Genomic DNA, 11,992 nt, shown 5'->3' with positions numbered 1-11,992 from the left:
CTTCTAGAAGGACAACCATCTCTGCAGCACTCCACCAATCAGGCCTTTATGGTAGAGATGCACAATATTCTCTGGTCTGATGAAACCAAGATTGAACTCTTTGGCCTGAATGCCAAGCGTCACATCTGGAAGAAAACTGGTACTATCCATATGGTGAAGCATGGTGGTGGCAGCATCATGTTGTGTGGATGTTTTTCAGTGGCAGGGACTGGGAGAGTAGTCAGGACTGAGGGAAAGATGAATGGAGCAAAGTACAGAGAGATCCTTGATGAACACCTGCTCCAGAGTGCTCAGTACCTCAGACTGGAGCGAAGGTTCCCCTTCCAACAGGACAACGACTGTAAGTACACAGCCAAGACGACACAGGAGTGGCTTTGAGACAAGTCTTTGAATGTCCTTAAGTGGCCCAGCCAGAGCCCGGACTTGAACATCTCTGGAGAGTCCTGGAAATAGCTGTCAAGCAAGACTCCCCGTCCGACAGAGCTTGAGAGGATCTGCAGAGAAGAATGGGAGAAACTCCCCAAATATAGGTGTGCCAAGCTGGTAGCGTAATACCCAAGAAAACTCAAGTCTGTAATCGCTGCCAAAGGTGTTTCAACAAAGTACAGAGTAAGGGATCTAAATACTTATATATATTTTTTTATATAACATTTATATATATTTTTTTGCTCTGACTCAATTAATGAAAAACACAATTGAAGAAGGTGATGAGATGAGTAATGAGATGAGTAATGCATGAGTAATGAGATGAGTAATGCACCAGTCACCATTTTTTTTGTCACTTTACAGAGGTCATTGAACGATGCCAGACTGTATCAATTCTACATGGAATATCCTGTTGTTTCTACTCATCCTGACAGGTAATCTATATACATTTATTTTAAGTGACTGAACTGGATCTTAAGGACAAAAAATGTCTAACGATTTGTATGAATTGGATTCATATATCAATTGGAATTGTATGAATAGAGAAACATTTACAGATTCAGGGACCAGTTTTGGATCGTGAGCACAACTTTAAAAAAATACTGGCTGATATTATAGAAAACGGACAGATTTACTAAATATGGACAGATTTACTAAATATGGACAGATTTACTAAATATGGACAGATTTACTAAATGGTGCACCTATATTTTCCAAAGGGATTAAGCATTGAGGACAGAAGAAAAAGTTCAAATAAGAATTGTAAAAGTAAATTGAAAATGAAAATGTTTTAGCCTGGTTTGTTTTTGGTGTTTTTCCCTCGCTGAAAGAACGGGTGCAACCTTTTCATCTCTTTAGATACCTGGGCTGAAGACGCTCCAATTGACCAGTATGGGTTGAAGGGAGGTTCAGTGTGTCTGACTGTAGCAGAACAACCTGAGGAACTTAAAGGACTTAGATGGAAGGTCAATAGTACTGTAATAGTTGATGATAAAGAGATCTCTCCTAAATACAAGGAGAAGGTGGATTATAACCCAGTGAACCACACTCTGTGCATTAAGAATCTGACAGACACAGACAGTGGAATTTACATTGCAAATACAAAGAAAAACGATTGGACAGATTCAACGTCTTCATACAGACTTAAGGTGTTGGGTGAGTTGTGTGATTTGTTGTGTTTTGGTATTTGTGTTTCTGCTTTGCTTAAAATAGTGAATCTCCTTTAAAGTGTCTTCACCAGTCATACATGTCAAATGTATCTTTCTGAACTGTGTTGGTTGTTGTAGAAGCTGTTCCCATTCCAGCCATGCAGGTGACATACTACAACTCAAGTACAGGACTTTGTAACATCACAGTGAATTGTTCAGGCTGGATGTTTTCTGTCTGTGATGGAGGTCAGTGCCCACTGTACCAGGATTCTCTGTCAGTCTCTGAGGTCAACATCACTGTTTCCAGTGGTAATGGATTCATCCAGTGTATCGTCAACAATCATGTCAGCGCAGAGACCGAATCCCAACGCCTGAAGGACATATGTAAGTCTAATTTACTAACTTCTACCTTCTGTTCATACCTTCTATCATTATACAAATCTATTTATATATCAACAAGGTTTTAACGTCATAGTTATTATTATTGTTCTCCAGCAAAATGTTGATTTGTGCGCGTGTGTGTGTGTGACCTCTCAGGTATTGTTGAGAAGAAGGGGAGAGCTGCAGCATCACCAGTTGGCATCATTGTGGGTGGTGTTAGTGGTGGATTGTTTTTCATTGTGTTAGTTGGTGTAGGATGGATCATGTCAACCAGGAGATGGTGTAAATAGGATCTGACAATGCAGGTACTTTCAATTCATGTAAAAACGAATTAAAATCACCAAAATGTGAGATACAAGGTCTTTCTAGGATGCTGGAGCTTTGTTTCTATAACATTTTATAGAATGACTATTTGAATGTTTTTACAGTATGTCTCTCCTAACATGTCAACCCAGTGAGCGCTCCACCAGGGGAGAGGCTGGAACCACAGAACACAGGGTTTCCTGAGGTAACATCAATCTACAACACTGCAAGTCAACCAGGAGCAGCAGTACCAGCAGCAGCATCAGGAGGAAAAGAGGGCCAACCAGGGGACAAGTACACCACCAGAAGAGAGGAAATAACTACAGTTCCCCCAACAGGCATTTTACAGCACTGTGCAGCAACCAGCGGTACAAGATCGCCATCAAGTGGACAAAGTGTGCTTCTGAGGCAGAGCCTATATCAGTCTCCAACAGCAACCGTACAGAAACCAGCTGCAGCACAGCACAGCACCACCCAAAGTGTGGAATAACTTCAACAAACCAGACAGTGAACTGCACAATGGGAGATACATCCGTCTCAGAAACCCTCTGATGTTACATGTCTGTAGCTAGGCTCCCATTAATTTGTCCAGTGACCTTTTGTCAACATTTAACAGGTGTTCATAGAAAATAGATGTGACAATAGCGGAGGTCCATAAAGATGGCGGCCTCCATGCACTTAACCACACATTCTTTGTTTTGCTAAATTCAGAGTATTTAACATTTCTCTCTGTTAATATTTTGCTGTATGTTCATTAGCACAGCATACATGATCCCAATTTTAGCTTCAAGATGCTGGCAATTTGAAAAAGTAGATTGTGCTGATTTATTGGCACATTAAACCATGTCATTTAAGGACTCTGTGGATATTTCTAAAACAATGATGTCATATCTGAATTCTGCCATCTTTATGCATCTTACCATTACCTTCTACGGTGCATTTCCATTGCACTGAAAAATATCAAAACATTTAATTATTGAAATACAATTTCAGTTTAGTTCCTGAATTGGACTTACTCACTCACTCAATAAATCAATCAATGAATTCACCATTCAACCAATCAGTCATCGGAGTATATTATTATTTTTCTATAATATGTACTGTATGTCTAATTATGAATACTAATTTCACTAGAAAGTTATCCATCTATCCATTTCAGTATGTTCTGTAACATCCAGCTGGTTGTGTGGATGAACTACAAAAGTAAGACAATCAATTACAGCTAAAAGCAGAAGGATCTGGGAATAATGTCAGCAAACCAGACACAGTGTACTGCACAACAGGATATAAACTACCCCTCCAACCCTCTCAGAGACTCACTGCTGTTACATTGACTAAGACTTGACATAGACTCAAACACCAAACCGCAAACAGATGGAGAATAAAAAGTTTACATCTTTTTACTTCATGTCTAATTACATCTAGCATTGTACATACTTTACATATAAATGTATACAAAACAGTGGAATTTACTAATTAAATCCAATTGCTATAACCCATCTCCAACTACATAGTTACGTTTTCCTGAATAGAAGGTTGAGATGACAGTGTAAATCAACAATAGCAATACAAGGGCCTTGTTCAGGGAGGTGCCCAAGAACCCGATGGTCACTCTGACAGAGCTCCAAAGTTCCTCTGTGGAGTTGGGAGAACCTTCCAGAAGGTCAACCATCTCTGCAGCACTCTACCAATCAGGCCTTTATGGTAGAGACCAAATGTTTTTTTTCTATTTCAATTTATTTGAGAAGAAATATGGAATTATTTAATAAAAGTTGAGGGTGCCAATATTTTTGGTCACAACTGACCTATGTATACAATGTTTTGCTTTTGAGTGTTCAGCTGAGTTGTCTGTGTCTGTGTGTGTAGATGTGTGAAAATGTATGCCTTAAAAACATCTTGACTTGATGTTCTCTTTAAGAGGTGTATTGTCCATCCAGACCCACAATTTCTCTTGCTTCTCATCTGTCAGTCCAATCCAGGGGCTGTGTTCATAAGGATCAATTCCCAGTGTTACAACTCTCTGTTTTATAAATTCCTATGGAGAAAACCACATGTTAGTCAACCAATGGACCAACGGTTCTCATCCTGATGAAAGCCTTGCTGGCTGAACGTTCATTTTTTATACTATTCTAAATGAAGTATATTTTTAACTTGAAGAGTGAGAGCCCTGTATGCTTTCCACTCAAGTCAACCAATTGAGACCGACATGCAAAACACAGAGATACTGAAAGAAGGATGTAGCCTAACGTGAAGTCTGCACTTATATCTGAGAGTCATGTAACAATAAATTACACCAAATGACTAAGAGTAAGTGGACAACTGTTCGTCAAACATCTCATTCCAAAATCATTAATATGGAGTTGGTCCCACATTTGCTTCTATAACAGCCCCCTTTGTGCATGGCGGCATTGATATGCTGAAACAGGAAAGGGCCTTCCCCAAACTGTAGCCACAAAGTTGGAAGCACAAAATTGTTGGAATGTCATTGTATTCAGTAGCTTTAAGATTTCCCTTCACTGGAACTAAGGGGCCTAGCCCGAACCATGAAAAACAGCCCCAGAATTCACAGTTGGCACTATGCATTGGGGCAGGTAGTGCTCTCCTGGCATCCACCAAACGCTGATTAGGCCGGACTGCTACACACTTCAGCACTCTGCGGTTCCGTTCTTTGAGCTTGTGTGACCTACCACTTCGCGGTTGAGCTGCTGTTGCTCCTAGACCTTTCCACTTCACAATAATAGCAGTCACAGTTGACCAGGGCAGCCATAGCAGGGCAAAAATTGAACTGACTTGTTGGTAATGTTGACTGATTTGAAGGGGTGTCCATGTAGTTTTGTATATATAGTGTACTACACCTCCAATCCTACCTGCTCCTGCTGACTCTCTATGATGACCAGGTGTCCTCCATTGTGGATGGAGGCATGCTGACTCTGTTCCCAGGTCAGTTTGCCTATAGAGAAGTAGTAACATGATCCATTGTAGAACTCCCAGCCAGGAGAACACAGCTGACTGGTATTACATCTCTTCTGATTCCCTAGAAGAGAGAAGAGATAACATCATTGAAATGTGATAACTTCACTTCTATATCCTGTGATGGTCTTGTTAAATGTGTGTGTGCCCCTTTAAAACTTATTTGGTGTAGGGGGCAGCATTTTCACTTTTGGATGAAATGCATGCCCAAATTAAGCTGCCTGCTACTCAGCCGTAAAAGCTAGAATATGCATATATCCTCAGTCCCAGTTGCTAATACATGCATATTAGTAGTAGTAGATATGGATAGAAAACACTCTGAAGTTTCTAAAACTGTTTGAATGATGTATGTGAGTATAACAGAACTCATATGGCAGGCAAAGACCTGAGAACAATCCAAACAGGAAGTGAGAAATATGAGGTTAATAGTTTTTGAACTCTGCCCTATTGAATACACAGATTGATATGGTTAATGTTGCACTTCCTACGCCTTCCACTAGATGTCAACAGTAATTAGAAACTGTTTTGAGGAGTCTGCTCTAAAGGAGGGGGAATGAAAGGGGATTGAGTGAGTGGTCTGACAGAGAGCCCAGGGTGCGCTGCACGCGGTCATGTGAAAGAGACTTATTTTTCCATGGATTTTCTACAGACAAAGGGATTCTCCGGTTGGGATATTATTGAACATTTATGATGAAAACATCCGAAAGATTGATTATATACATTGTTTGATATGTTTCTACGACCAGTAATATTAATTTTTGGAAGTTTCGTACACCATTTCCGCTGGAATTGCCTGCGCCTCATGAGTTTCGATTTGTTTACTAAACGCGCGAACAAAAGGATTATATTTGGACATAAATGATGGACATTATCGAACAAATCAAGCATTTATTGTGGACCTGGGATTCCTGGAAGTGCATTCTGATGAAGATCATCAAAGGTAAGGTAATATTTATCATACTATTTCTTACTAATGTTGACTCCAAAACATGGCGGAAATCTGTTTGGCTAGCTTGGGCTCTGAGCGCCGTACTCAGATTATTGCTTTTTCGGTAAAGTTTAAAAAAAAATCTAACACAGCAGTTACATTAAGGAGAAGTGTATCTATAATTCCATGTACATTGCTCAAAAAATAAAGGGAACACTAAAATAACACATCCTAGAACTTTATGACCTCCCTACAACGCCTGGGCATGCTCCTGATGAGATGGCGGACGGTCTCCTGAGGGATCTCCTCCCAGACCTGGACTAAAGCATCCGCCAACTCCTGGACAGTCTGTGGTGCAATGGAGCGAGACATGATGTCCCAGATGTGCTCAATTGGATTCAGGTCTGGGGAACGGGCGGGCCAGTCCATAGCATCAATGCCTTCCTCTTGCTGGAACTGCTGACACTCCAGCCACATGAGGTCTAGCATTGTCTTGCATTAGGAGGAACCCAGGGCCAACCGCTCCAGCATATGGTCTCACAAGGGGTCTGAGGATCTCATCTCGGTACCAAATGGCAGTCAGGCTACCTCTGGCGAGCACATGGAGGGCTGTGCAGCCCCCCAAATAAATGCCACCCCACACCATGACTGACCCACCGCCAAACCGGTCATGCTGGAGGATGTTGCAGGCAGCAGAACGTTCTCCACGGCATCTCCAGACTCTGTTACGTCTGTCACGTGCTCAGTGTGAACCTGCTTTCATCTGTGAAGAGCACAGGGCGCCAGTGGCGAATTTGCCAATCTTGGTTTTCTCTGGCAAATGCCAAACGTCATGCAGTGTTGGGCTGTAAGCACAACCCCCACCTGTGGACGTCGGGCCCTCATACCACCCTCATGGAGTCTGTTTCTGATCGTTTGAGCAGACACATGCACATTTGTGGCCTGCTGGAGGTCATTTTGCAGGGCTCTGGCAGTGCTCCTCCTGCTCCTCCTTGCACAAAGGCATTGATGTGCCATCCTGGATGAGCTGCACTACCTGAGCCACTTGTGTGGGTTGTAGACTCAGTCTCATGCTACCACTAGAGTGAAAGCACCGCCAGAATTCAAAAGTGACCAAAACATCAACCAGGAAGCATATGAACTGAGAAGTGGTCTGGTCACCACCTGCAGAACCACTCCTTTATTGGGGGTGTCTTGCTAAATGCCTATAATTTCCACCTGTTGTCTATTCCATTTGCACAACAGCATGTGACATTTATTGTCAATCAGTGTTGCTTCCTCAGTGGACAGTTTGATTTCACAGAAGTGTGATTGACTTGGAGTTACATTGTGTTGTTTATGTGTTCCCTTTATTTTTTTGAGCAGTGTATATATAGTAGTGCATTGTTGTATGAGCATAATTACTGTCTTACCCTAATTAGCCAGGACGTCCCTAGTTTGACAGTGGTGCTCCATTTTCAAATCAAATCAAAATGTATTGGTCACATACATGTGATTAGCAGATGTTATTGCGGGTGTGCGAAATGCTTGTGCTTCTACAAAAAAAAATATATATATATATATATATATATACCAGACACAAATCGAAATAGGAATGAATTAAGACTATATACATATAGACGAGCGATGTCAGAGCGGAACGGACTAAGACACAGTAGAATACAGTATACAGTCATGGCCATTCGGGAAAAGGAAAATGCAAGATATATATTTTCACTGAGCTGCACTTCGATAGATGGGTCGAAGATGGAAGACTGATTTGCCCAGCAGAAATTGCCCTTGTCCTTTGTAGAATCTTTCTGGTCGTAGTGTTGTAGAGTGGATACGTTGAAGTACCCGGTCTTCTCATAGGATTCCCTGTCCTTTCTGTTTGCAGCTTATAACTCAACGCCTAGGATGTATCACTTATTTAATAAATAAGAGTTCAAAGTTAATACCAAGTTGCAATACTTAGCTCGTGCTGTATTCTGGCTGGTCTAGTCGAAACTCATCCTTCCAGCGCGTTGATCGTCACCTCCACGTTGAAATTAGCCCTTTTAAATGTATGGACACCAGTCCTCACGTCGTCAGGAACTGGTCTCATGTAAATTTCGTTATGCAGAGTGGAAATTCAAACATTCGCAACAACAGCTCACGCTGGGGTTTGCTAAGTCTGATGTGAATTTGGTCATGGGGGCTTTTATACTGGAGAAGAGAAGGACGTGTTTCATCCCTCTCCAACCAATGTCTGTTCACTTGGGTGTGGCCAATGAGAGCATAGTTTACTTATGAAAACAATTCTCTCATTTAGAAGGCTAGAATTACATATTTAAACATTTAAATTGCACAACAATTCCATGTGAATCTGATAACTAGAAGGTGTAGACTATAGATACAATATATGTTGTCCTGTCATCAGTAATAATGTCCCAGACAACAACTGATCTGACATCATATTCTTTAAGTACCAACGGATACTTTCAACTGGTTGGATTACAGAAATATGGTTCCATTCCCACCTTTTGATGTTACTGCATTGCAAAGTCTCTCTCTGTGGTAACAACAGATTTTCAAAAGTCAGTGGAGAGAGAGAGAAGTGGTAAAGGTTTTTGTGGGGAGGGGTCATAAACTGGTAGGGGGAAGAGAGGGAAAGGGGTTTTTATGATCCTCACTCAACAGGGCAAAGTCATGACAACAGTATATACATACAGTATGAGATGAGAAATGAGTAATGCAAGATATGTAAACATTATTAAGTGACTAAGATACCGTAGAATAGTATAGAATACAGTATATACATATGAGATGAGTAGTGCCAGAGGGAGAGCCCGTTTCATCATAGCACTTAATGGGTTTTCCAACTGCACTTGAAGAAACTTTAAAAGTTCTTGAAATGTTCCGTATTGACTGACCTTTGTGTCTTAAAGTAATGATGGACCGTTGTTTCTCTTTGCTTATTTGATTGTTCCTGCCATAATATTGACTTGGTCTTTTACCAAATAGGCCTACCTTGTCTAGGGAGAGCAAACAAGGGATCCGCTCTAGGGAAGTCATAATCCTGGTCGTAATGATGGAAGTTCTGGTGAGTTACCGCTGCACTAATATCCAATAACTCTTCCCGGTGTAATGACACAAAACAATTCCTGGGCTAATAATGTAAAAAATAGTACAAAAACAAACAAAATACTTCCCGGTGTAATGACACAAAACAATTCCTGAGCTAATAACGTAAAAAATAGTACAAAAACAAACAAAATACTGCAGAGTTGCTTAAGAGCTAGTCGCAATACTGCCATCTCCGTCGGCGCCATCAAAGCACTTCATGGTGACAGAGGTGAGTGCTACGGGGCGATAGTCAGTTACCTTTGCCTTCTTGGGTACAGTAACAATGGTGGCCATCATGAAGCACGTGGGAACAGCAGACTGGGACAGGCAGAGATTGAATATTCCCTTAAACACACCAGCCAGCTGGTCTGAGCATGCCCCGAGGAAACACTAGGGATGCCAACTGGGCATCCTTTTGAGGGTTTAAACGTTTTACTCACGTCGGCCATGGAGAATGAGAGCCCACAGTCCATGGTAGCGGGCCGCGTCGGTGACACTGTTATATTCAACGCGTGCAAAGAATGTGTTTAGCCTGTCTGGAAGCAAGATGTGGATCTCGGCGATGTGACTGGTTTTCCTTTTCTAGTCCGTGATTATCTGTAGTCCCTGCCACATACATCTCGTGTCTGAGCCATTGAAGTACGACTACACTTTATCTCTGTACTAACTTTTAGCTTGTTTGCATTGCGGAGTATATATTCTGCCATATTACCAGTCACCTTGCCATGTTTAATTGCGGTGGTTCGCTTTTTCAGTTTCGCGTGAATGCGACCATCGATCTGCGGTTTCTGGTTAGGGTGGGTTTTAATAGTAACAGTGGGTACTACATCTCCTATTCACTTCCTTGTAAACTCAGTCACTGAATCTTTTCAGTTTTCCCAGTTTTCTCAGTTTTTCCTACATTTCCCCCATGTGGGCCAGTCCCCTAGCAATTTGAGTTCTACCAATGAGCTTTAGCCCCTCGCCATATGAGTGACATCTAGCAAGACGTACATCATGCAATCACAGCAGAGGGAGAGCAGTCTGAACATATGTGAAGTAGTACGCAATTTTCAAGGACCACTTTTGGCTCATGAGAGATACTTTCACAACTACTGGCTAAAAAGTATACAAAAGTGCCGGAGAATCTCTTTAATGGTATATATCTACCCATTGGCTCTTGAACAATGTAACTTATAAATGCCTCGTGAGCTAAGTTCAATTGCCGTACTCCATCAGCTGAAGACACATTGAGATTTTCACAATGACCTATTAGGGAAGGGTGTGCCTGAAAAGGACAGTTTTCTAATGTCATAACCTCTCTGCAGCAGTTCTGATGAGCTGGTCAGTACTGGTACTGTGTATCACTTCCTATTTACCAAACCAGGAAAAGTGCTGGGGTGGCAACATTTCAGTTTCAACCACATTGCTGATAACAAAACTCTATCATTGAATGTCTGGCATTACATTGGAATACCCCTGGTAATAAAACGGAATAGAATATTATAGACTATTATAGAATAGAAGAGAAATGTCAAAATAGAACTCTCCAAACAGCTACTTTAGGTTGATCAGTTTTAGTCCAGTTGCAACATCAGGAAATATTATCATAAATAACTTGAGACGTGACATCCTTTCTCTGATAAAAATAGTGATGTGCAACGTTTTATAACATCTAAGATAGAAAGGACCTCTCACTATACTTTAACATTAAACTACTGTAGTTCTTCAACCAACACACACAAATAAGTAAGATCTCCTGCTTTCCAAAACTGAAATATGATTGCAAAGAGGTCTTCCAAGTAAGCAAAGGTCAACATCAGTGTGGGGTATTTACATGTAAATGTAAATGGTGTACATTTTCTGTAATTTAGCAGATGCTCTTACCCAGAGTTACTTACAGTGACTGCATACATTTTCATACTTTTTCGTACTGGTCACCTGAGGGAATCGAACCTACAACCCTGGTGTTGCAAGTGCCATGCTGTACCAAATTATTAATAATTTCCATGACTGTATTACCTTCCATGACTATTCAGACCCTTTGACTTTTCCACATTTTGTTACATTACAGCCTTATTCTAAAATGGATTAAATAGTTGTTTTACCCTCATCAATCTACACCCAATACTCATGACAAAGCAAAAGCACGTTTTTAGAAATGTTTGCTAATTTATTTTTATTTTTTAATGAAAAATTAACATTTACGTAAGTATTCAGACCCTTTACCCAGTACTTTGTTGAAGCAATTTTGGCAGCGTTTACAGCCTCAAGTCTTCTTGAGTATGATGCTAAAAGCTTGGCACACCTGTATTTGGGGAGTTTCTCCCATTCTTCTCTGCAGATCCTCTCAAGTTCAGTCAGGTTGGATCGGGAGTGTTGCTGCACAGGTGACCAAGAATGACCAATTTTCAGTTCTCTCCAGAGATGTTGGATCAGGTTCAAGTCCGGGCTCTGGCTGGCCAATCAAGGACATTCAAGGACTTGTCGCTGAAGCCACTTCTGTGTAGTCTTGGCTGTGTGCTTAGGGTCGTTGTCCTGTTGGAAGGTGAACCAGGAGCAGGATTTCTCTGTATTTTGCTCCGTTCATCTATCCCTCAATGCTGACTAGACTTCCAGTCCATGGAAGGCCAAAGAGTTCAATCTTGGTTTCATCAGATCAGAGAATCTTGTTTCTCATGGTCTGAGTCCTTTAGGTGCCTTTTGACGAACTACAAGCGAGCTGTCATGTACTTTTTACTGAGGAGTGGCTTCCATCTGACTACTCTACCAT

At 41.3% G+C, this 11,992-nt stretch overlaps 1 protein-coding gene across 3 annotated transcripts; it reads left to right on the top strand.

Moving 5' to 3' along the window:
• The first annotated feature begins 781 nt into the window (after nt 1-781).
• Nucleotides 782-4,289, top strand: LOC118376129 (SLAM family member 9-like). Of its 3 annotated transcripts, none has more exons than XM_035762820.2 (5): nt 782-860; nt 1,285-1,581; nt 1,731-1,958; nt 2,112-2,260; nt 2,411-4,289. In XM_035762820.2, exons 1-4 carry the CDS (start codon nt 803-805, stop codon nt 2,243-2,245), a joined length of 717 nt encoding a protein of 238 aa, XP_035618713.1. In that variant the 5' UTR covers nt 782-802; the 3' UTR covers nt 2,246-2,260; nt 2,411-4,289. The 3 variants fall into 3 exon arrangements, with proteins under 3 accessions (XP_035618713.1, XP_035618711.1, XP_035618712.1); XM_035762818.2 differs by having other exon boundaries at nt 1,713-1,958; XM_035762819.2 differs by having other exon boundaries at nt 1,713-1,958; nt 2,384-4,289.
• Nucleotides 4,290-11,992: the final 7,703 nt, after the last annotated feature.

Source organism: Oncorhynchus keta, chromosome 35, assembly GCF_023373465.1.
Source record: "Oncorhynchus keta strain PuntledgeMale-10-30-2019 chromosome 35, Oket_V2, whole genome shotgun sequence".
NCBI classification, from domain to species: Eukaryota; Metazoa; Chordata; class Actinopteri; order Salmoniformes; family Salmonidae; genus Oncorhynchus; species Oncorhynchus keta.
The sequence above is the reverse complement of the archived record's forward strand: the minus strand, read 5'-3'. Positions and strand labels throughout refer to the sequence as shown.

What these genes read in the sequence shown, in the direction of transcription:
- LOC118376129 (XM_035762818.2), top strand. Translation starts at nt 803, where the DNA reads ATGCCAGACTGTATCAATTCTACATGGAATATCCTGTTGTTTCTACTC. An exon ending in GTTTCTACTCATCCTGACAG is followed by an intron (nt 861 to 1,284) that starts GTAATCTATATA and finishes TCATCTCTTTAG; the next exon opens with ATACCTGGGCTGAAGACGCT. An exon ending in ATACAGACTTAAGGTGTTGG is followed by an intron (nt 1,582 to 1,712) that starts GTGAGTTGTGTG and finishes TGGTTGTTGTAG; the next exon opens with AAGCTGTTCCCATTCCAGCC.